Source organism: Orbicella franksi, chromosome 13, assembly GCF_964199315.1.
Source record: "Orbicella franksi chromosome 13, jaOrbFran1.1, whole genome shotgun sequence".
Lineage (NCBI taxonomy): Eukaryota > Metazoa > Cnidaria > Anthozoa > Scleractinia > Merulinidae > Orbicella > Orbicella franksi.
The window spans coordinates 12,284,819-12,308,520 of record NC_138157.1 but is presented as its reverse complement, the minus strand read 5'-3'; the positions used below and the strand labels follow the sequence as shown (position 1 = coordinate 12,308,520).

The 23,702-nt window shown below is 49.1% G+C and overlaps 3 protein-coding genes and 1 pseudogene across 4 annotated transcripts in view; 1 reads left to right on the top strand and 3 right to left on the bottom strand.

The window, feature by feature from the left end:
- Positions 1–47: 47 nt before the first annotated feature.
- The window catches only part of LOC145466686 (uncharacterized), a 49,821-nt pseudogene continuing 26,166 nt past the window's right edge, over positions 48–23,702 (top strand). Inside the window, exon 1 of the transcript XR_014041968.1 lies at positions 48–574. The product of XR_014041968.1 is annotated as an uncharacterized LOC145466686 (transcript). The remainder of the gene's footprint in view (positions 575–23,702) is intronic.
- On the bottom strand, positions 11,935–12,663 carry LOC145466676 (uncharacterized). The gene has a single exon (XM_081450392.1). The coding sequence runs from the start codon at positions 12,659–12,661 to the stop codon at positions 12,002–12,004; it is 660 nt and encodes a 219-aa protein (XP_081306518.1). The 5' UTR covers positions 12,662–12,663; the 3' UTR covers positions 11,935–12,001.
- LOC145466663 (uncharacterized) lies at positions 18,047–19,323 on the bottom strand. Its single transcript, XM_081450380.1, has one exon. It carries the CDS (start codon positions 19,233–19,235, stop codon positions 18,141–18,143), a length of 1,095 nt encoding a protein of 364 aa, XP_081306506.1. The 5' UTR covers positions 19,236–19,323; the 3' UTR covers positions 18,047–18,140.
- Positions 20,367–21,591, bottom strand: LOC145466670 (uncharacterized). The gene has a single exon (XM_081450387.1). The coding sequence runs from the start codon at positions 21,583–21,585 to the stop codon at positions 20,758–20,760; it is 828 nt and encodes a 275-aa protein (XP_081306513.1). The 5' UTR covers positions 21,586–21,591; the 3' UTR covers positions 20,367–20,757.

The window sequence follows — 23,702 nt, the reverse complement described above, 5'->3', positions numbered from 1 at the left end:
AATGAGGCAATTATCCATTCTGCACACGCGTTCGTGCTTATGTTTACAGCTGATTCGAGTAAGGTCGGAATAAAGTGTAACAGTGCACGCGACAATCCTGAAAGTTAGTATGGGTAGAAGTGGAGAGCCGCCGCACGCGCTGAATTCTTAAACAGATCAAACAAAATGGCAAATGTCATTTTGTACTTTTTCGTTATCTTAACTGGAACAGGCAAGGTTCTTTTTGCCACCGGAACTTCCTAAAAGTCATGTAACAGTGAAAGAAAAGCTACACAAAAGTTATGTGGTCTTATGAGTGAAAAGTCTAATGTTTCCTTGCTAATACGACGCGTGCAAAAATACGAATGTGTAGATTGCCTCTACACCGATATGCAAAATTCCAGTGAATACCCAGACTACCATTCGGTCTTGTCGCGTAGGCTTGGCGCTGTCATCCGATAGCCTTTCTCGAAACAGCTGTATGTGAATGTCCTCGATCATTTCCGTTATGCTTGTGCTTGTGCTTGTGCTTAAGTCGTAGTGAAAACCAGGCTTAACGTCTTCAGTATTCGACCGTCGTGAAGAGAATGTGAAGGTATGGTTTATTTAGTCTGTTAATGATCGAAGTGCTCGATCATTAAAACCGTTTCGTTTGTTGCCCATCTCGAGTTGCCCATCTCGAAGGCAACAGTTTGTATAAATCAACATTGATAACCAGTGAAGAAACTACTTTAGGGTTATTTTTCATCCCCAATCAGGTCGCACGATTCTATCGATGCGAAAAAAATTTTTTTTCTGATTACGAGTCGTGGCTCAGGATATATTAAGCGGCAAGAACGGAAAATATCACAAATATGCTACATACTACGCTTGCAAATGAATTTCAACGGTATACTACCCGTGCCTGGGAATTTAACTGAGTTCCTAGCAGTAGATAGAATGCTTTAAAAGATGATAAAACCTTTTCAAAAGTGAATGTGGTTTTATACTTGGAGTAAAATGTCATCGCAATTTTCTGTAAGTGACGTTTCGTATAAACTATCAGACTCTTCTTTGTCAACCTTGTACATGATTAAATTCGTAACACGACAGTAGAAGACGAAGTCAAATGGTCATATCAAAGTTCGTGAGAATTAGCTGAAGTGAAGCTATGTACATTAAATTTCGTTAAATGATACATTGCTTGATTTGAAACCAAAATTAGACAAAGGAAATCAACGAGCACAAGTAGTGAAGTTCGCTTTTAGGGGCCGTAACCAATCAGGAGGCAGGGATTATACCACGTGACCAAGGTTTTCCCATACATTCTCTTAAATTGTAAAGATCCAAGATGGCGCCTGGGTAGGTAAAACATGGCGCCCGTGACGTCACAGCTCGCTGCGGATGCCCAAATAAGGAGATAGACCGGAAGTGAGTTTAAAAATTGATTTTATTGATTACAGGAAGTAAAAATTACATGGGTGAGTATCCGTACGGAAACGACATGAAAGTGTTCGTGTCAACGACGCGTTTGTCGAAGACGAGTCCGTATCGTTTGGTCCGTGTGATGACTTTGAGATGTTTGGTGGCTGGGTTTCTCCAGAAGAAGTTGGGGTTGACGACGTGGATATTGCGTCGTTGCTCGAGAGGCTGTGTGAGTTCGTCGAGTAGATTTTGTCGCATGACGTCATAATTGAGTTGCCTGGATCCTCGTACATTGAGTGAGAAGCCTCGGACTTTGCAGCAGACTTTGCCTTGGTGGGTTCTGTATCCGTAATTTTTGGGTCCAGCGGCAGTGAAATCGGTGATGAAATCGCCGTCGTCGAGTTCGTTGGTCATCTCTCTCAGGTAATCGCCTAACGGAACATCGGCTTGGCCTGGTTTGTGCGAGTAGATGACGGAGTCAGTGTCAAAGTAGAGAACTTGTTGTTTTAACTGTTCTAGGTAGCTGTATAATTTGAGACGCGCCCAGCAGGTGGTGAAAGCGGCGACGAAGATGTTGATTCGTCCGTTATCGGGTTGATTGTTTTTGAGTTCGGCGTGGACGACTTCTAGGGCTTCGTCATTGGCGATTCTGACTTGTCGTATGTCGTTGAAGGGATAGGAAACGAGGTCAAAGAGTTGCGTTGCATTGTAGACGACTTGGGTGGTGGGTTTGTGTAGGTTTTCGCCGAACTTACCCCAGAAAGAGTTGAGCATGAGTTTGGCGGTGGCTTTGCGTCCTGGATTTTTCTGGATCATGGTCGGATCGAGAGCGATGCCTTCTTTCTGTTGGTATTGTTGCACGTACCGTGCCTTGTCTTCGGGGGTGTTACACCAGTTCGGGTAGCCAGCGGATTCCTGTTTGATTTTTAGCCAGGTGTTCACGTAATCGGCGAAGAGTCCTTTACGGCGTTGTTCTGGCGGGAAATGGTGGACTTCGTGGATCTTGTTGAGCGTGTATCTCATGGCAACGGCTTTCTGGATTTCGGGTGTGCACCAGGTCCCTCGGAGTGTGCGTTGCTCGGCTGTGTGAGGGCAGCGATGCGATTTCTCTAGGAGGGGTTTAGTCATTTCGTGTTCCACGCACGATCGGCAGAGTGGGAAGGTGAGTTTACCTCCGTGTCGAAAAGGTAGAACGGGGTGGTATAGTGCGTGTGGCGGCAGTATGTCCACTTTGGCCATACCGAAGTAGTGATGGATGTCTTGATCTTGGGGGTTGACGATGACTTGCGGGTGTCCTACGGGGTATTCGCCTTCCTTGTTGGCCCAGGGGTAGAGCGACGTCACGTCGACGTACTTGGTTTTTTCTCCTTGGGCCATGTCGGTCACGTGATGCAGTTTGACGGCGTTCGTGCGCCCTCCGAAGAAGGCTTCTCTGGGTTCGAGCGGTTCGACGATTTCGAACGTGTCTAGGAACTTTCGGAGATCAGGGTCGGTTTTGACTTCTAGGTCCCAGTCGCATTCCCACTTGACGCAGAGCTGGTAGCCTTGGCGACTGAGAAGGTCGTGTTTCTTGAGCGTGGACTCGTAGACTTCCTGTAGGGTGCGATCGGTGTGGCAGATGGGATATCGGTTGCGTTGGCGAGGGAAACAGCGCGGACATCCGTGCCATAGACATCCGTGGAATTCGTAGACGGTTCGAGTGGTAGGATCGTATCCGTCCACGAGATGATTGGCTAGTCGGACTTCACCTCCGTTTCGGGGTGTTGTAACAGGTGTTCTTGCCAGGCTAGCCATTTCAGGGCTTTGACGGACTGATTGGATCGTGCGCCGTGCCATCCTCGAGGTGGCCTGGAGGCGATGGTGTTGGGCGGGACGAGTTTCTTGCGCCAGAATCGGTTGCATGCGGAGGCGATGGTGACGCATTTCTCCATGGGGTCAAAGTCGGCTTTTTGTTTGAATTCTTGCCGAAACTTTTGACAGCCCGCTTTGAGGAGTTTGACATCTGACTCGCAGTAGGCTTCCATTTCTTGTCGTAAGACGAAATGGTAGTTGTCATTGACTTTCTCTTGGTACCACTGTTCGAATTCGGCTTTCTTTTTGGCGGACATGCCGTCGGGATCGTACATGTCTCTCGGTGGCATGGGTCCTTCGTACTCTTGGTTTTCTAGGGTGTTGAATTTGTGAGGGAAGAATCCCTTGCACAGTTCGTGGATTCCGAAGGTGGCTGGAAAGTTGGCCAGCGGGAACGGGAGAAAGCATAGGGAATCTTTGAAAGTCAGTCTGTCGGATCTCAGGGACAGTATCTTGGTGCCTACGGTAATTTGGTCCGTGACTTCTCGATGCGTGGCGTAACAGTGTTGCAGGATGAACATCCCGTCGTAGCCTTTGAGATTGTGAAAGAGGACGATGACGTCCCGATCGTCTCCGTCCACGTCGACGGCGAGGGATTCGGGGTGGTCGAACATGTCGGAGGTGCAGTTGGGACCGTAGAAGGAGCAGAATTGATCCTCTTCATCGTCTTCTAGGCAGAGTAGAATGGGTGTCTGATTCCCTTCGGCGTCGGTGATGGCTTCGTAGTCGCAGTACACTTGAAGGGGCGGATCTTTGGCTACCCAGACTCGCGTGTCTGGATCGTCGGGTTCGGGTTCTTCGAAGGGTCGACCTTTGACTTCGTCGCGCGGCACGCGTTTCTTTTTGGGCTCGTAGTAGCTGCAGTTCGGGAATGCCGCAAGGTCCTTCGGGGACGTGGGCTAGACGGTGGAGTTCTTTGGCCAATCGCTCTTGGACGGGTCGTCCCTGTTTGAGATTGTGGTAATCTGGGTCTCGCGGATTCCCGTTCGCGTCTACCAGGGCTTTCATGGTGACGATGGCGCGAGCGCAGCATAGATTGTCTTTGTTTTGGATGGTCACGCGCGACCGTTTGACGATTCCCCGCACGGCCGCACAGCTCGGCTTGTATCGTTTTCCGTTCCCGCGCCCACGACCCGGGGTGTGTATGAAAGTGGTTTCCATGGTAAACGTGTCGTCGGGGGTGAATTCTTCGTTGGAGTTGAGTTTGGCCGCGAGAGACTGGAGATAAGTGTCTAGTCTTTCACTCCCTTCTTCGAATTCGCGCACGGTGAAGGTGGTGGATTGAAAGGCGTGCGTGAAGGCACTGGACTGCATGGTGAAATGGACCGTGGAGTCGGGTGTCAGGGTAGGATCCTGAGCGATTTGTTGCTCGATGGATCGTTGAAGGGCCTGAGTCAATTCTTGGCCTAGATTGTCCCTGGGAGTCACGTCTCTGTGTTGTCTGAGCGTGGCTTCGAATCGTTGTTTGTTGAGGACGTTTCTCCAGTTACGTCGAGCGCCTACGGGTCTTAATTCAAATTCTAGGAGGGGTGTTGTGCCACCTCCGGTTTGGATCATCACTCGGTCGAGAGCCGGATCGAAGATCCAGTCATCGTCATCGTCGAAGAAGGCTTCGTCGTGGGTCCGTCTGTTCTGTGAAGACATGAATGAGACAAATGTTACGAACATCGCTTTTTATTCAACATCAACATCAGCGTCCTCGAAGGGACCGAACAGGGACGCTTTTTTACGTTCTAAGTTATGGAACACGTTTCTGAAACTGTATCCTAGATAGACTTTCTTTTTCCTGTTACTAAGGTTGATGTAATAACCATAGAAAGCCGTGAAATAAGATCTGCCTCCGTAATTTGATTGAAGTGTATATTTCTGTTTTTTGATTTGTATGTGTCCGTAGCCCCATTGTCTTTTCAGTTCGGCATAATCTAAGATTCTTCTGTGAAGTCGACTCAATTGTTTATTGTTCCTGCGGTCGAATATGTGTTGCCAGGTTGCCAGGCAAAGTATGTAACACTTTAGTTCATCTGGTAGCCTATCCCAGTGGCTCTGTAAGAGTGAGAACGCTTTCTTAACCACCTATTATGAGCGTACTTGGTGGAGCGATCAGGGTAGAGGAAAGTCTTTTCTATGGGGGCGCGTTTCTTGGCCTCTTTTATGGTGGGAGCTAAATACGTTTCTTTGGGTTTGTCGTCAATGTCGATGTAACAGCCAATTATTTTCGAATGTGTGAATCTGTCTTCTTTCTTCTTTTTTGTACAACATGACGAATTACATCGAACTGTCACAATCTTAATGTGTCCTACCCCCCATTGTTCTTTCAGTTTGCCGTATTCTATTATTTCCTTGAGAAGACGCCGTAACTTTTTGTTTCTTCTGCGCTCGAGTAGGATTTGATTCCTAGCTAAGCGCATGATGTAGTCCTGTAGTTCATGAGGTAGCCTGTCCCAGTGACTCTAAAAGAGTGAAAGTCTCTTAACGTCATCGATTCTGTAGTAAGCACCATTAAAACTGTATCCTAAAAATATTTCTCGCTGGACATTTTGGGCGTCTCTGTAGAAACCCGACACGATCATATGCTTTTTTTGATGTGTCCCTGGAACCAATCCTTGGGGGCAAAACTTCAGTTTACATGTTTCTAGCTTGACTTTGAGTGCCCCTAGTCCCCATTTAGCTTGGACCTTAGCAAAGGTTCGTATCTCGTTACAAAGCTCTCTCCACGATTCACGTTCGCGCCTCTCGATGAGGAACTGGGACTCCCGAAGTCGGACGATATAGGTCTGTATCTCAAGGGGGAGACGATTCCAGTGGCTCTGTAATCGAAAATGACAGGTAGGGTGTCGAGCATGAGTTCCTTGAACGGGACGGGTCTCGGTCTCTCCAACCATTTGGAGAATCTCATTTCTCTTTCGATTTCCCTTATCCACTCGAGGGCAAGTTGCGACTCCGCGAGTGAGATTATGTACACTTGGATCTCGGACGGTAACCAATCCCAGTAACTCTATGAAAAGAAGGTGATGAACAAGGCGTGACAAAGATGTCGTGCGACTTTGTAACCGCAAAACACAACGAAACAAAATCTCAAGTCCAAACGGAGGTAAAACTCTAGGGTGAAGGAGGCGACGACGAGTCTCAGTTCCATGGGTCAGTTGTCTAGGGAAGCTACGAACGTACTTAGATAGCACGGTGTGTGACAGATCTGACAGTGCAACTTTTCCTGTGTCACCCCCTTGTTCACCATCTGATCATCGAGTGCCCTGGCGAAGCAATCGAAATGCACATAGTGATGGCAGCACTTGGTACGAGCGCAGGTTTCGGTTCTAAGGATGACTTTCTTACATAGAGTGCACGTTATACTCACTGCTTCATGTTGATCCATCTGTTGGTTCATCTCCTCGTCGGTCAGCTCCTGTGCCATGATTTTTCAAGCGCTCGATACAAGTCAAAAACTCAGAGTGTCGTGAACGGTTCGAGCCGATCTTTTTATACTTACGGTAAAACTGGATCCCAGGTTGCACTCGACCCGGGTCCAGTCTCCGACCGTGAGTGGGGGATACCCCCTATCCCCCGGGTCTACCCTGTACACGTGATGGCGGCCTTTTTCGTTTGATTGGTGCATGATGGACATAAAGCGAGGTGCGCATTCGACATTTTTTCGGTTTTGGTGATGGAGACTGAATCTGGGCACCGCAGCCGCCGACCTCGAAGTCAGTCCCCCGAAGGATCACCGAGACGAGTACGTCGTCGGCGTCGTGCACGATCACACGATGACGATGGACCACCGAGACGTAGTCGTCGCCTTCAGGGTCATCTACCCGAAGAAACACCGATTCAACAAGTGTGTTTTATTTGTCAGAGAGACATTCACGTCGATTCTCTGGCATCGTGCCAGCGTACTCCTTGCTGCGGTGTGTGGATGCATCGACGTTGTTACCAGGATATGGAGAGATGGGTTCTGAACTGCGGCAACTGCCGACGCGTGATCGGTGACAATCAGCCTGAGGTCGTGTTGGAAACCGACGAGGAACTCGAGGAAGATGATCATGAGGAGTACCAGTTAACGGCAGGTGCGAATGATCGTTTAGTTAGAATGGATCGAGAGTTGGATCGATATCGTAGTGAGGGTAGACCTGACCACTGCCATTGCGAGGGGTCGTACTTGTGGAATCAATTGCCGTATGACTTAGACCCTAACGTTTGGCGACGTTATTATACCTTTCTCAGAAATTTCGTGACTCTGTATCGGGAGCGAGACCTGTACATTCACGGTTGTGTGCGTCTCCCCGTGGAACCGACCCGAGAGATTAGAAGTTATCTGTACCGTCTGTTCATTTACAACACTCCTTACTATACGTATAACTTGATCCGAATTCAAAGGTTCAGACTCTTCTTTAGACGCGTGGAAGGACAAAGGGATATTGAGATTCGAGAGGTCTGTCTACTACCTTTTCCCGGTGGCCCCTCGCTTTACCATGAGGACGGACTATGGACCTGACACTGTTTTTTCATTCGCAGTGGACACTCATCGCAGAATGATTCACGACGCCCTTACCTATATGAGAGACCATGGAAAACCCTTTGAGACGCACAATTCCTTGACGCGTTCCTGGAATCATTTGCCTTATCCCATTCCTGTCACGGTGTGGTTCCAGTACTATCGTGAGATGGAGGCCTTTGTGCGATCCTCGGAGTTCCGAAGTCCCATGTACATTCACGGCACCGTGTTCTTTCCCCTCAATGTCATTTCGTACGATCATATACGCATGGAGGTGTATCGCATGTTTTATTTCAACACCCCTTTCTTAGTGTTCGAATTCACCTCCACGATTAAGTTTAGGTTGTTATTCATATCTCCGTCGACGTTCGGGGACCAAATAAGGTTCGAACGTTTGTTTGTGACACCGAATGCCTCGGATACTCTGTACCACAATGGCATGGCGTGCGAGACTTGAAGAAAACAAAAAAGACTCTTTTTGAAAAAACAACAAGGTGTGTAATTTAATGATTACAACATCAACAATAAAGTTTACAATTTCCAACGTTTTCTTGTCTTAGGTAGAGTCGTATTTCAGTCCCTTTCTCCAGGGTTCGAAATCTTCCCATCCTTCTTGTAACTTTTGTGCTTCTGTCTTCTTGGCCTTCTTGTACGTCTTGCCCTTGGCTTTGCCTTTGGGACTGTAACCACCGTCGTCGTCTATGTATTTCTCGGCGACACCGATGGATCTTAAGAACTCTTTTTGCGCTTCGGTCATGAGTTTACCTGGGGCTGATTTGGCAGTTGGTTTGGGTGGAACGGGTGGCTTCTTGCCTGTGGATGGTTTGGTATATTTGAACTCCTTTTTGAGACCTGACGTGGAAGGTGTAGCGGGTTCTTGTTTGATGACCACGGGGGCTGCGGGTGGTTGGTTGACTCCCTTGATGATCTGTTTCAACAGACGTTCGACAGGTGCGTCGGCCATGCCTTCGGGTTCTACCGTTCCTTGGTACGTGGGAGTGCCGCGTACACCCGTCCGTATACGTTTCACTAGTTTACCTTCTTCGTTTGCCATGGGTTTGGTCATCTTGACGGCCATGCTGGCGGGGATACGTTTGTCGTTCAAGATGAGATCTTCTTCGGCGGCCAAACGTCCCGCTTTGTTCAACAAGGCGCTCTGGGTGATCTTACCCTTGTAATAATCTTGCAAACGATTGAATTCTTGAACGGGTACCATCATGACTTCGTTCATGCCTTCTGCTGACTCAGGGTCGTGTCAGGAAACTCGGACAATTCTCTCAAGGCCGTCTCGTAACAGTCTTGCCAGTACCGTATGGATTCGTCTTTCTTTTCCAACTCGAGTTCAAGACTTTGAACGGTTCGCTTGCCTTTACCGCACTCCCTGCACAACTCGATGCACCCACCGGGCGGCGTGGTATCTCGTTTCGTTTGACAGGTTTGGCAGAAGTCACCGAACTTTAAAGCCATGTACTCTTGATACAGGTCGTGGTACCTCTTGTTCAAGTACTCGTACGAGTCTTTCCATCGGGCTTCGCGACGATTGGCGTCTTGCAACAACTGCACGAGTTTAGGAATGGTATTGGACTCGTCTTCTCTCGGTGGGAAATCGGGTATGACGTCGACCCCCTCCAGCGGGTAACCGTCTTCGCCGCGTCCTTTCACCGTACACAACATGCTTTGAAACAACCGTGTAAACCGCTCCAGAACCCTGCTCCGTTTTGGGTGAGGAGATGTTCTCTTCGACGCTTGAGGGAGTTTTTGCGTCTACCCACTTCGCGCAAAACCTTTTTATGTCTTTTCAGTTTCCCATAAGTCGTTGCGTCGATGGGGATCCTCTTTTTCAGCAAATTGAGAACCATCTCGCTGATGGCGTTGATCTGATCTCTGTCGGCGTAATGCAACATCTGTTGACGTTTATTTCGATTGGCTTCTTTCAGGACGCTCGTCAAGAAACGACGTTGTCGTCGCAACCGCTTCATCGTTCACGTCTAACGTCCGGTTGACTCGTCCCGCTCTTTTATTCACAAGTCTTCGAGGAGGCTCAACACCGTCTTGGCTACGGTGCCGACCAGTTTACCAAGACCCTTTCCCCTTTGGACCATCCTTCTTCCTCCTCGACGTATTCCCACTCGCCGTCTCCTTCGCCTTCTCACCACCATGTCGTGTTCTGACACGCACGCACTTTTCCGCTTGAATGACGTAGGCAGGTGATCACGTGTCCTTTTTATAGAGGCACGTATGAACGTTTCAGGGAATCCAATACGGCCAATTATTCATACCAACACCAACACCACCTCCACTTTGCGGCCTCATTCTTCTTTGAACATCTGAATACAACTTCCATGCTTTTTTCAAATTGCCAAAAAACCCTTTTCCCCTTTGTGTCCTCCGTCTACGTGTTCCCCCTATCCGTCTCCTTCGCCTTCTCACCATGTCGGGTTTCCACCTTGAATGACTCACGAAGGGTATCGCGTGTCCGTTTTTATAGAGGCGCGTGAACGAATCGTGTTTCGTAGTCTCGAAAGTATCGGTCGTACGTGGGAGGTGTGAAATCCGTCACCACGTCGTCCAACGTTTGCATCTTGATCAAAAACCCATCCAATTCCTCCACGCCACCCAGAGCGTAGTTCCTCAGTTCAGTCAATGTCTTTTCGTACGTCGTGTAAGCGAATTGGGTCATGTCCATCTTGAGCGAATACTTCTTTAAATCGTTCCATCCTTTCAGTGCGGCGGCGAAAGCCGTCAATCCTACCGCCACGTACCCATCTTTCCACACGGATCCCACGACGATGCTCGCTGCCGCAGTCAGTAAGGCCAGTCCGTTGAGAATGGCGTTGCACAATTTGTAGTAACCGAACATCTGCCTTCGACACCACCAATACTTGTGATAGAAAGCGTACAAACCGTCCAAACGTCTCAACACGTCCAAATCCACCACAGAGGTAAAAGGTTCGTCCAATAAACAGACCGAAGTACTCATGACTCTTCTCTAACCAGTGCCAAACGTAGTCTGACTTTCTGTCGGGACGTTCGATCCTTTTAGCTTGTTGCTCGTATTCCCAGATCTCGTCCTTGAAGGCGGTTTCTACGGATTGGTTCAGGATGTCCTGGACTTGTCTGTAACTATCGCACTCGTCCGCGATACGTTTCATGTCTTCGTGATCCATGCTGGTCGCATCCCAGTAAGAGCGAGAGCATCGACATAGATGCAGGAAGTAGGGGAACCACTTGACTTCGCTTCTCAACATGATGTTCTCAGTTTCGCACACTGGTCGAATTGCGAGTCACCGTAGGACGTTGTCCGTTCTTATAGGTAGTCGTGATCGTATTCGTGGTCGTGATGCCTGCGATTCGTCGACCCGCCGCCGTTTGTTGTTGTTGGCGCAAAATCTCCTCCAATTGTTGTTGCATCTGGGCTTGGTCGAGAACACGGGTGCCTCGCCTTCTTCCGCGACCCGATCGAATCGACGAAGGCGGTGTGGAGTCACTACCACTTCCGCCTCCACCTCCGCCTCCACCTCCGCCTCCACCACCTCCACCACCACCTCCTCTACCTCTGCCTCTGCCCCTGCCTCTGCCTCTTCCACCGCTACCACTAGCGCTACTTCTGCGGCTGCCGGAATCACTGGAGGACGTCGGTGTGTTTTGACGTGGGACGCGTCTCGGTCGTTTCCCTCCTCGAACGGCTCGTGCCAAAGGTGTGGAGAACGTCGGTAGAGGTGAACGTCTTACACCACGACGCGACGAATTGGGCGTGCCCACGCCCGTCGTGACGTTGGCGCGCCCCGACCCTGATCCGGCGCTACCGACCCCCACCGTGACATTGGTCTGTGACGCACCCGAGCCAGGAGTGCCTACTCCGACGGGCGAGACATTTGGCAGGGGCGGTGTCGGCAGTGACGATAGCGGTGAGAGAGCGTTCAGACTCACACCCACACCCGCTGCAGGCGGAATCGGAGTACTCGTTCTAACCGGTGTCCCCCAAGGCGAATAATCGTTCAGAGCCGAGAGGTTGAAATCGTCACTACCATAAGAGCTCATTTTTATCCATTCCCCTCTCTCTTTCTATCTTCTTATCGGCGAGTTCTCGTTGTTTATGAACCAAATAATCGAAACCCTCACCATTATATGCGTTTATGATGGACCGCACCTGACGATAACTCTCGCATTCTGTGACCTGTCTCATGGGTTCGTAGTCCAGCTCATGGGGATTGATGCAGTATTTGAGTCTGGTCTTACATAGGACAATGAAAAGCGGAAACCACTCGACTTCGCTCCTCAGCATGACGGTGTCGCAAACTGATGGCATCGTACGAATCCTTCGTCTTTTAACACGTGGCTGAGGACGCGTTGATCGTCCTGACTGGCTGGATGAAGATCCAATAGCATGTATCCGTAAGGTCGATCGGTGACCTTTCGAAACGTGTCCAACACTTCCTGCCATTGCGTGGGAAACGATTGCAGTAATAGATTTCGTATCCCCAACTGATCCCGAGGGTTCTTGAAGGCCGCGATGTAATGAGCGTTGCGGGAAATGGTCTTGGCGAATTTTCCGTTAGGGAATAGATCCTGGCACAAGTAAATCACCGTGATGTTCCGATGATGCAAATGTTTGGTGAAGAGATCCAACACGCGCTTGTCGTTACCACCCTCGTCCATCAGATCGTCCAAGACCAACACACCCCCTCCAGGAAACCATCGGGGTAACTGTTCGCTGTCGGGGATGCCCTCGTAAAACTTGACCCCACCCTTCTTGAGCATTTGAAAACCATCTTGCCACGATCCGTAGCAGTAATGAATACTCTTCGGTGTTTGTTGGAACAAGTCGCCGTTCTCCAAGAACAGTTTGGTAGTGAACACCGTCTTGCCGCACCCCGACGGACCCGCTATCAACAAACTCGACGGAGTGTGAAATTGAAACGCTTTGCGTCGTTCCATGATCTTGAAATGGTCCAGGGTCTCGAGACGCTCCGTTTTTATCCGAACAACTTGGCCAATGGGGTCTTGACGGCCGGGATGCGTCTCAACAGACCCAATAGGGTGACTCTACGATTGAAACAGATGGGTTTTTTCTTGGCACGACTCTTGATCTTGGCCATGGCTCTCTTGGCAGCGGCTCTCTTGGGACGCTTGGCAGGCGCCGATCTCCTTTTTCGAGGTTTCTTGGCGAATTTACTCAAGTCTCCGAACTTGTCCTCGTACCAATGCCTCTTTTTCATTCTTCTTTTCCTATCTTCCTTCTCGGAAAGCCTCGGCATGGTGGGCGCTCTCTTGCGTTTCCTACGAGTGGTCACAGTCGCTGGTAATTCACCGGTGTCAAGGACAGCCGGCGGTTGAAAAGACACTTGTCTTCTGGCGGGTTGAAGTATTTTAAGATCGAGTCGTCGTTTTGGCGGTTGGTTTTTCTTGAAATGAGCCGCACTGGGTTGAGGCGTCTTTTTACCAGCTTTTCCGTAGCGTTTTTCCAACCTGGCTATGACATCGTCCAAATGTCTATGCCCTTGAAGCTGAAGAGCCATGATGTGTCTTGTTTTGTCAGTAAATCCATAATGAACAATTTTATTTTCCGTCGCACCTTTTTATGCACTCACAAAGTGATGGCGTAAGGACTTATTGCCGTAGCGAAGAACGTGCCAATACGGGTAACGCTTATAGTCTCGCCAAGCGTCTGTTAGAAGTCTGGCTTTAATGCGCAAGTGGAACAGTTTGTATCGAAGCCAAGGATTTTTTTCCTGGTCCAGTATGAATCGGACTCGACGGTAACTGTCGCAATCCAAGATGCGTTCAAGGACCTGGGTACGAGGATCAAACGAGGTCAAGTCCAGACACATGTCTCGACACAGTTCTAGGAATCGAGGGAACCATCTGACTTCACCACGCAACATCCTTGTTCTCTCGAAAATGAACATCTTTTATTTCGAACGGCTTACTTTATAACAAATGACGCACTCCTCTGTAGGAACCGCACATGTCCTGGTGACACGGGGTTTTACAAATCTTGAGCCAAGCCAACTCGTCCACGATCAAACGTTTCAACATGTGTCCTACTTTACGATCGTTCTCCACAAACGCGTTTTTCTTAAAACGATTCAAGAACTCGTTCATGTCACGACCTTCGGCTCGGTCGATCAGGAACATCAGGGCGTAACCGCCGCAACTCTGACTGAAGAGGGACTGTAGACTCTTGCTGTTGTGAATCTGGTACTTGAAATGACGGTCCAACCAGGCTTGGATCGGCCCGGCAGTTCCGTACGTGTCCAACGGCAGACCGTAACTGTCCAGGATCTCGCACTTGTTCTTGTCGGCCCACAAAGCGATCCAATGAAATCCCGGTTTATCGTGAGGGTCCGTGTTCACGATGTAAGCGGTCGGTCCTTCTTGAGGTACTGTTCTTGGAAGCCGATCGCAAGGTACCGTGCCGTGAAAAACACAGCAGAGTGACGGATTCGTCCGTGCCAAATAATCCAACTGTAAATTATTCAAGGCTACTTTCTCCATTTTTCTTCTCTCATTGGTACACGTCGTAGAGGACGACTCGGTTCTCGTTGATCTCCAGCATGTTCTCGAATTCGCTGTACAACAAGATGGTCAGGTTTGAGCCTGGGGCGTCTCCAAAATCGATCACCAGACGCAGCTCACCTTCCTGCTTGGGGTTCAACACTGGACTGTCCAAACATCCATTGGCTGTGTTGTCAAATACAAACAGGTTGCATCTCTTGCCGTGTCCCCAGTCCTCTTTTCGGACCATGTTTCCTTTTCCTCTGCACAAGACTCCCGAGGCTTTGAGGAATCTTTGGTAACCTCTTAGATCTTTATTGTCGTCGTCGTGTTTGAGCTCCAAGGTCTCGTAGGGGTATTCTTCTCCTCTTACCAGTTGTTTGATGGAAGCGAGATTGAATTTTTCAAAGGAGAACGGATTGATGGTAATAGTTCCATTGAAGGCTGTTTGTTTCATCAACGCCACCACTAACCGATTAGGCAGTTTATTGTGGAAAGGATTGCTGCACTCAAAATGACGATTGTCAGTTGGATGAGAGTAAGTGCGAATTTCACCTCTCACCGTGGGGTAAGTGGCCCCTCTTCCGCCTTTCATGCTGGTCATGAGTTCTCGGTACACCGAGGGAGTCACTCTCACTTGAGACAGGAACAATCTCACTTTCACGTCGGCTTCAGTCAGTCTGATACTATCGGCACCGGCCCATCGGACGGACCACAGAGCTGGGGCATTGAAGTACATGTCGATCTGGATCTGTACACCGGGTACCAGTAACTTGCTGAGATAAAACACTTCCAGGTAAGGTTTGAACCTCAAAGTCACTCTCTTTCCACCAAAAAACTGAATTCGACTTTGAACCATGTTCTTGAGATCTTGGGGTAAGGCATCATAATCGGCGTGAGTCGGATCCAACTTATTGGCCGTCATCACATCGGCGTCTCCGCGACTGGGTACACTGAGACAATTGTACCAACCCTCTGGTTTCAGGATCGATTCACCGTCGTCTCGGTCGTGGTTCAACAGAGCTTCGATGTACGCTTTGTAGTGGTAAGTATCCGTCTGGGGGCTGATGAGAGTACCATTCAATCTCACATTGAACTGTTTGAAGAGGGTGTGGGCCAGATTGTTGGCGAGTCCGACGAGAGTCGCTTGCGCCATATTGCCTCCGGCAGGTGTCTTGATGGCCAACTCCACTTCGAAGAAACTCTCGTTCATGTCGATAAAGTCTTCTTGAGGATCGATTTGGAAGGTCACTGGGTTGATCCCCGTATTGAACGGATTGATTCTCACTTCACGTCGAGACGACATGCTGAGATCCGTGGGAGGAGTGGTGAACATGTCCAGGCGGGGGTTACGAACCCCCGCCGACCTAGCATGAGCCACGAGGTCCGTCATCGTCGTCTACGTCGTCTTTTTCGTCGTTGCACGCTTCTCAGTGCTGACTTTACCCAACGGTAGTCTGGGAGTTTTGAGCGTCTCCGGAAGAGCGAACCCCCTTTATACGTGCGTATCCCTCCGGGGAGACGTCTCACGCGTCTCGAGTAGATGGGAATCATGATCCAAACAGGTCTCTTCTTTTTCTTTTACTACCCAAAAAGCGTTGGAACTCTTCCGTCGCTTTACGTTTCCCGGAGCGTATGGCTCCCCGCTTTAACCCGGCGAGTGCACCTTTCCAATTGGGCTTTCCTCCTTTGCCACCCGAATTTAAACCTTTCAGACCCTCCATGGCCGTCTCCTTCAGAACGTCCTTGAGAATGCCGGGACCTCGTTTCTTGATACCTTTCCAAATCTGACCGAACATGCCAGACCCAGATTGGTATCCGTCGGGATGAAACCGTATCAAAGTTCCACCGATCATGATTTCTTAAAGTGTAACGTCGCGATCGTATTGCCGGCTCCGAAGTTCGTCAGTTCTCCAGTTGCCTCGGCCACTTGCACCTCCATAATGTCCAGCACCTCTTTGCGCACGGGAATATATTGAATGTGGGTGGGTTCGAAGTACTGAACACCGGCACCTTTACGAATCAAGTTGACCTCTCTCAGTAAATCCGTGACTTGATTTCCCACCACACTTCCACCTCCCACGTTGGAGTACACGAGCAAGGAACGCGAACTGCTTTCGATCACACTCTCAAACGCTTTGTTCAGGTTCAGAAAACGCCAATTGCAATAGATGCTGAGTCTCAAAAAATCAGCAGTTCTGAGTGGGTTTTTCACGACGAGGAAAGAAAAAGCATTTCCATCAGAATCAACCAAGTCTCCTTCGCTTGGAATGTCTGGAATGACATCATCGAAAAATTCGATTCGCAAGTTGGGACCCAGCACGTAACTGTTTCCACTCTCCTTGATCCACCCCATTTTCAAAGCCAGATCGACGTTGAATCGTAAGGCAGGTCTATCCGTTCTGGGACGTAAGATGTCTTTGTTATCCACGACCAGGTCTTCCCCTTCCCACTTGAACTTGACATAGGTTCTTTTCCCATCAGCCGTGACATACTTTGAGTTCACTCTCGGTCCCGAATTATTGAAGATACGTTGCCTTTCGAAGTAGCTGATAACTGATTTCATGAATTCAACACCGTTCACGTTGCTGAACACCTCTTTGACATTTTCGGTGTCGAAGAATGCTTCTCCAAAGGAACGTCCATTGGATGTTCCAGGTTCAAGGCGTCTCCAGGCGGTATAGGCCAAGGTGACTTTACCTTCAAAGTCGGTGAAGGAAGGCAGCGTCACGTGCGCATCTGGCATGGCGATGCTAAACAACCCCACTTTCCATCCATGTCCCTCCAGGCGTATGGGATTGGGTAACCTGATCTTGAAACCGTTGGCCTTGTTCTCCGGAAACTCGTTCTTACTGCTGTGACTGGGTAAAGTGATGTAAAAATCACTCATCCTTTCTTGAAATGCAACGTGATCGTCGTCACACCCGACGCAAAGTCCATCAGTCGTCCGTCTTCCTCCGACACCTCAGTCTCGACAATGTCCAAAACGGCCGTACGCACCGGTAGATATAGGACGTGTCTCGGTTGAAGGTCGACCGACTCCGGATCGTAACGCACTTGTTTCAACAGATCCGTGACTTGATTTCCCGTCACCATACTCTGCCCCACATTCGAATACACGAACAAGGAACGACGCTCGTGACCGAACGCTTCCTCGTAACTGCGATCCAGGTCCGTGAAAACCCAATTGATGAAACAACTCAAATGTAAGGTGTCCGGGTCGATCTTGTAAAATAGTTCGTCCCCGTCATTTTGTCCTATGATCAAGTCCGTGGCCGTGGGTATGACTTCCTTGGGAAATTCTTTCCTCAAGTGGGGTCCCAAGACGTAACCGGGTCGTCCGTTTTGCAATGTTCCCATCTTGACCCATTTCATCTTCTTGGCCAATTCGATGCCGATGGACATTCGGGGGTAGACGCGTTTACCGTTGATCAGGAGGCTGATGCACGTTCTCGAGTTGTCGAGGACGCATTCTCCATTCTCGGCCCGATGCATGACCGTGTACAGCAATTCGGTGGGATCGTCGGCTTTGCTCTTTTTCTTGTACATGGTCACGTCGACATCCGTTCGAGATCTCAACCTACGCATGTAACGATCTCGTATCGCGTTCAGTAACTCGGTACCATTCCTCGGCGTGAATTCCAAATCGCCCTCACGCGTCACTAAAGAGACCTGGGTGTATAGGTTTCTAGACGCGTTCACCATATCGATCCACCAGATTTCAAACAGAATAGAATCTTTCAAGTCCATCTTACGCACCGCGGACGGAAACGAGAGGTCACTGACACCCACTTTCCAGCCAGGTTCTCTCAACTGTAACGGGTTCGGCAGACGATTCTTGAAACTGTTGGCCTTGTTGTCAGGGAACTCGTTCGTGCTGGCATTGCTCATCAGTTGCACGTAAAAGTCGTCGGCAGACTCATTCATCCTTAAAGTGTAATGTCACCGACGTCACGCCCGATGTAAAGTCCACTAGTCTTCCGTCGTTCTCGGCCAATTGCACCTCCACTATATCCAAAACGTTGCTGCGCACGGGTTTATATTGAATCTGAGTCGGTTCGTACGTCGTCTTGATCGGGTCGTGGGGGACTTCTCTCAAGAGGTCCGTGACTCGATTCCCCGTGATGGTGCTACGACCCACATTCGAATACAGGTACATGGGACTGCGAGGCGGAGGGAGGTCCGGATGAACGACGACTCCGCGATGATAGGTCTTGGCGTATTCCTCGTCCAAGTAACTGAAGCGCCAGTCGCAATAGGGACTGAGCTGTAACGTCCCGTCGCTGCTCAAATTCCAAAATTCATGAGTGCGAGTGGCGTCATGGTTGGACCAGTCTTTCTTGAAATCAGACGGGACTTTGTCGTTGGGAAAGATCTTGATCATGTTCACGTTCAAGTGAACGGAGTAATACGATTCCTCGTTAATCAAACTCAACTTCTTGACCAGTTTAGGACCAAAATACACTCTGGGACGTTTTCTGTCTCCGGACTCGTCGAGGAACGTGTCGGTGTTGTCGATAATCAAATCGTTCCCCTCCCATCGGAACACGGGGTAGTATTTTTTCCCGTCCGGCGCTCGTAGACTTTCGTTGGCGCGATCCATATAATGATACATGCGGTCGTGAAAACGATTGATGAGGTATTGCATGAGAGATCTGCCGCTCGTCACCTTGTGTCGGTCACGGTTCAGTTCCTTCCCGTAGACGTTGAATAGCACTTGGTATCGCGAAGGACTCCACGTAAAACCATCGTCTTGCAACCTGAACGTTTCAATGGTCCACACAATACCGAACACATGATCGCCATCGTCAAAGTCGTGCGCTTGAGGGACCGGTACTTGATGCGGTCGTGACGGAGGAATCGGGTAAGACACGCTCGCCAATCCCACTTTCCATTCCTTGTCGGATTCAAACAGGAGCGGATACGGTAGACGATTCTTGAAACTGCTAGCCTTGTTGTCCGGGAACTCGCTCGTGCTGGCATTGCTCAACAACTGCACGTAAAAGTCTTTCATTTTTTCGTCTTTGGCTTTTTGGTCACGTACAAGCCTTTTTTATCCACCCAACTGTCGTACTTGACTGGCCAACCTTTCCAACGCACCAAGACTTTATCCCCTTTTCGTTTGACGATCTTGTCGATGCGGAACAGATCGTCGTCTTTCACGGACACCTTTTGCAAATCTTGCGTGTAAAACGTGCCCTCGACAGCCGTGCCGTCCCATTCTTCCACCTTGTACGTGGTGACCTTCCCAGGACGCACCCGGCGTATCACAAACACCTCCTCGGTCCAACCGGGTAAATACCCTTTCTTGAACTGTCGGAACTTCTTGTTCAGTCTCACACGATCCCCGACTTTCAGTGGAGGTCGTCTCGATTTTTTTCCTTTTTTCTTCCCGTAAAGAGTCTCCCACACGTCCTCGCTATTGGCTAAAGTCACTTGATCGGGAGCCATCTTGATACTGCGATGATACGATCGATTGTACCCTCGGACCAGATCTTGTAACACGGGTACATACTTCATCGTATTCTTCACGGTGAAGTATCGGTACAAACGTTCTTTCAGGGTCCGATTGAACCGTTCCACCACACTGGATTTCGTATCCCCACGCGTCGAAAAATGATGAATGCCTTTCTGCTTCATCAAATCCTGAAACGTCTTGTTGTAGAATTCCTTCCCGTCGTCCGTCTGGAGATTGATGGGTTTTCTACCTCCTTTCAAGATCTTAGCCATGGCTTCCGTCACCGCTTTACCCGTCTTGCTCTTCAAGGGCTGGACCCAGGCGTGCTTGGAAAACACGTCCACCACCGTCAAGAGATAACGATACCCTCGATTGTACCTTGAAATATTGATCACCTCGATCAGGTCGGCCGTCCACTGCTCGTCGATTCCGAACACCACCACCGGGACCGTGGGAAACCGACGACGTCTGGGTTTGTGCAGCGTGTACCCCAAATCCCGTTGCAAGACCTCGCGGGCACGTCGTACCGAGATCTTATTGGCCTGGGCGAATCGCGTCAGACCCCCCAGGCTACCGGGTCTAGAAGGATCCCGATACCGTCCCAGTAACGTTCCGGTCGAAAGCGGCTTCTTTTTTTGACCTTTCTTCATAGTCGCCAAAGTTTGTAAACGTACTGTCTCCACAACTCGAAACGCTGCTCACGTACCTCGAGATACTTCTTAAATGAATCGGGTTGCCGTTTCAACCACAAGATATAAACGACAAAACGCATCACGTTGGGTTCGACGTCGGTATAGTCAAACACCTCCAAGGGCGAATCACTGAAATGGTCAGGGATGGGTTCACCCTTACCGTATCGCTCGTAGACTCTAGCGCACTTGGAACACAAGGTCGTCCAACTCCATCGATCAGCCATGGTCGCACACACTCTCGAGATCAACCAACTCAAGGCATGAGACATAATGATTTGAACCCAATTTTTTATTTCGACTTTCTTATATGTACAAAAACGTCGTGCCTGATTGGTTCCTACGAAAAAACAACTCTGATTGGATAAACGAAAAAGAAAGCAAAAAGACTAGTCTGAATCTGAAAAGTATTGAGTATATTCCGTGTTCTTACATTCTTGACCATACTCATTATCACAGTCTTCCTCATAGGTATCCATGGCATAATATTTACAATTTCTCCAATCACAATCCCCTTTACCGGGTCTCCACTTCAGGGCTTCCTCCTCGTTCCCCTTCACATAGAATGCTTGTCGCATACTCTCTCTACACTCACCACACAGGTCATCCTCATCAGCCTCGAGGGTACGGAAGAAAAACCGATCCTTCCACAGATCACGCTGACGCATGACATCGTAGATCAACTCTTCCAACTTCAGACACGTTTCCTTGTGAGCGCACCTGTTGAAAGTCAGTATCTCCTCCACCCTGGGACTCTTGTCGGACTCCAACACCCGTCGTGATAGGTCTCGAGCGAACCGCAAGGGTTCAAACAGATCACGGATGGCATCGCTCATCATGTACGTGAGGTGATCCGTGGCGATCAAACAGGAACGCTCTGCGTCCAGGGAGGGATCCCGACAATGAATGAATTTGAATTGACCGCTACCACTTCTGTACATCACGCGACACCACTCACTGCAGAACAAATACACATTTTCGTTCCTCTTCATCATCTCCAAAATCGTACCACCCCAGTCAGGACGACGTCTCATCAAGAGCTCAAAAGACCACAGACAATCGGGTATTTGACCTAACGGTTCGAAGAGATTGTCAAAAATGTACATGTCCACCTTTGCATCCGGAATGGCATCGAGATCTCTTAAAGTGTGTACCTTCTGATCCACGATCTGCTTCACTAGGTCCCGAATCTGGTTCGAGTTGCTATAGTAAGTCATCTCTTGCCTCGTCAAACCTCCTTCTTCCTAGATACGACAATTCAGGATGGTGCTTCGGGTCTCCCCAGTCAGTCAGGTGTCTTCGAAGCCTAGAGAACAAGAGATCAACAACGTGCAATTCCAAGTTAATTATCCTCGTATAGGGTGACTTCTTGCCCTCTTTTTCGATTATATCCAAATTGTCAGAAGCTCGATTCAAATATCGTCTCAGATCTTCAATGATCTCTTCAAAGTCTCTGTCATCCAAAATCCTATGAGTCATCACCGCGTCAACAGCAAGTCGAGAATGATTCACCGCGTCAAACGGGCTCCTTTTATACCCGCGCCGTGGATCCACTTTCACTCCGTACTTTCACGGATCACGCGCCCTTTTTCAATCCACCAATCGAAACGAAGACCGTCGCATGATCCCATCACACCACACGTCACCGATTGGTCGTAAAAAACGTCCATAAAGTCGAACCACGCATTCCGTCACGAGTCACTTTTCAGCAGTCGTCATGGATTCACACGTCGAACCAGAGAAGAAAAGAAAATCATCCAAAAAGAAGGAGGCGCGTAAGAAACTGAAACTGCTCTTGCCCAAGAGAGTGGAAGGAGAAGTAGGAGGTAAACTACAATCCACCTTAGATAGATGGTTATTCAAAAAACCTCGTTCCAGACTACGTTTCAACGAACGCGTCCTCTTCAAAGAGATCACACCGGACTCGGTCAGTTGGACCACCGTCCCTCTCAAAGGCTTCTCGCAGCCATGGAGCGTCTTTTCGATCAAACGCCAAGAAGTCAAAAGTCAAATGAAAAGTAACCATTACAGGCGAAGGCAAAGACTGACCCCCAAAAACGTGCGAAAAACCACCCACATCCTAGAAACCATGCTACGAGAAAACACCTTGTTGGGATACTAACTCAATCTCTATCTTACTCATATAGACTCGAAGCTACCTGCCATTCAAGGCGGATGCATGACCGTGATAAGAGAATCACCTCCTCGAACCATTCAAGTCCTGGAACCCATGGGACTCGACAAATTCAAGAAAGACAACCTCGTAGAATTACCACCTGAAGTGGACGACCAAGGAGAATTCACCGAAGTACAAGTGTTGCAGGAATTCGACCCCGATCAGTTCCTGAACCAACTGAAAACACAAGATCCCACCTGCCCGCGTTGTATGGTACCCATGGAATATGGAAGAGTGAAAACCCCCGAAGGTGGTACCTGGTGGGAGTATTACCGATGCCCCTCTTCCAGATTCTACACCAAGTGTTATGTGACCTGTGGCGCCAAAGAGGTGAGCACTTACCTGAGACGCGTCGAAGAACAGACCCACCCCCGCTACAGGAACATCGACCCAGCTCGTTTCCGATGTCTATGCAACAAGTCCCTGGTCTTAGCCACCTCCCACTCCCAGTCCAACCCAGACAGGCTCTATCTCAAGTGTCCCAAGCGTAACTGCAAGTTCTTCCAATGGATCGACGAATACCCGCGAGGAGTCGCCCAAGACATACTGACTCATGGACAGAACCCAAACTAAGAAAAGACAGACAGTTTTTTGTAAAAAACACACTCTGACATTTTATTTTTTCATATTTACACGTTGGGTAATCTATCGTTCGCATCGATCATCGCTCGCATTGTCACTTGATTACATTGGTTAAATGTGCTGTAATAAAAATTGATCACATTGACATAACGTCTCACCGTGTTCTTTTGTCTCTTAGTCCACGTGGACTGAAACGGTTCGAAACCGTAGCACAACATAAGTCTGTGAAACGTGATCCTGTCCACAGGCGGCTTCACTTTCACGTCCCACACCAGGTTCCTGTGTATAGCTAGGATCGCGTTGAATAAGGTTCTGCCAAAACACTTCTCGATGCTAAGGTACTTGTGTCGGGTTCGGGTCCAGTTCTCTCTCTGCTCGTCCATGAAAAATAGGATTTGGTGGAGCATCACTTCCAGCTGGCTCGAATCCCGAAACCTTGTCAACCACCGACGACCCGCCAACAAATCCCGGATGGGAAAATTCATGGTCTCATAGAATCGGGTCCAGGCCTCGTCCATTCGGTCAATGGCTTCCTCGTAAGTGACCTCGGGCTTTCTCGGTCTGAAATCGTTTTGA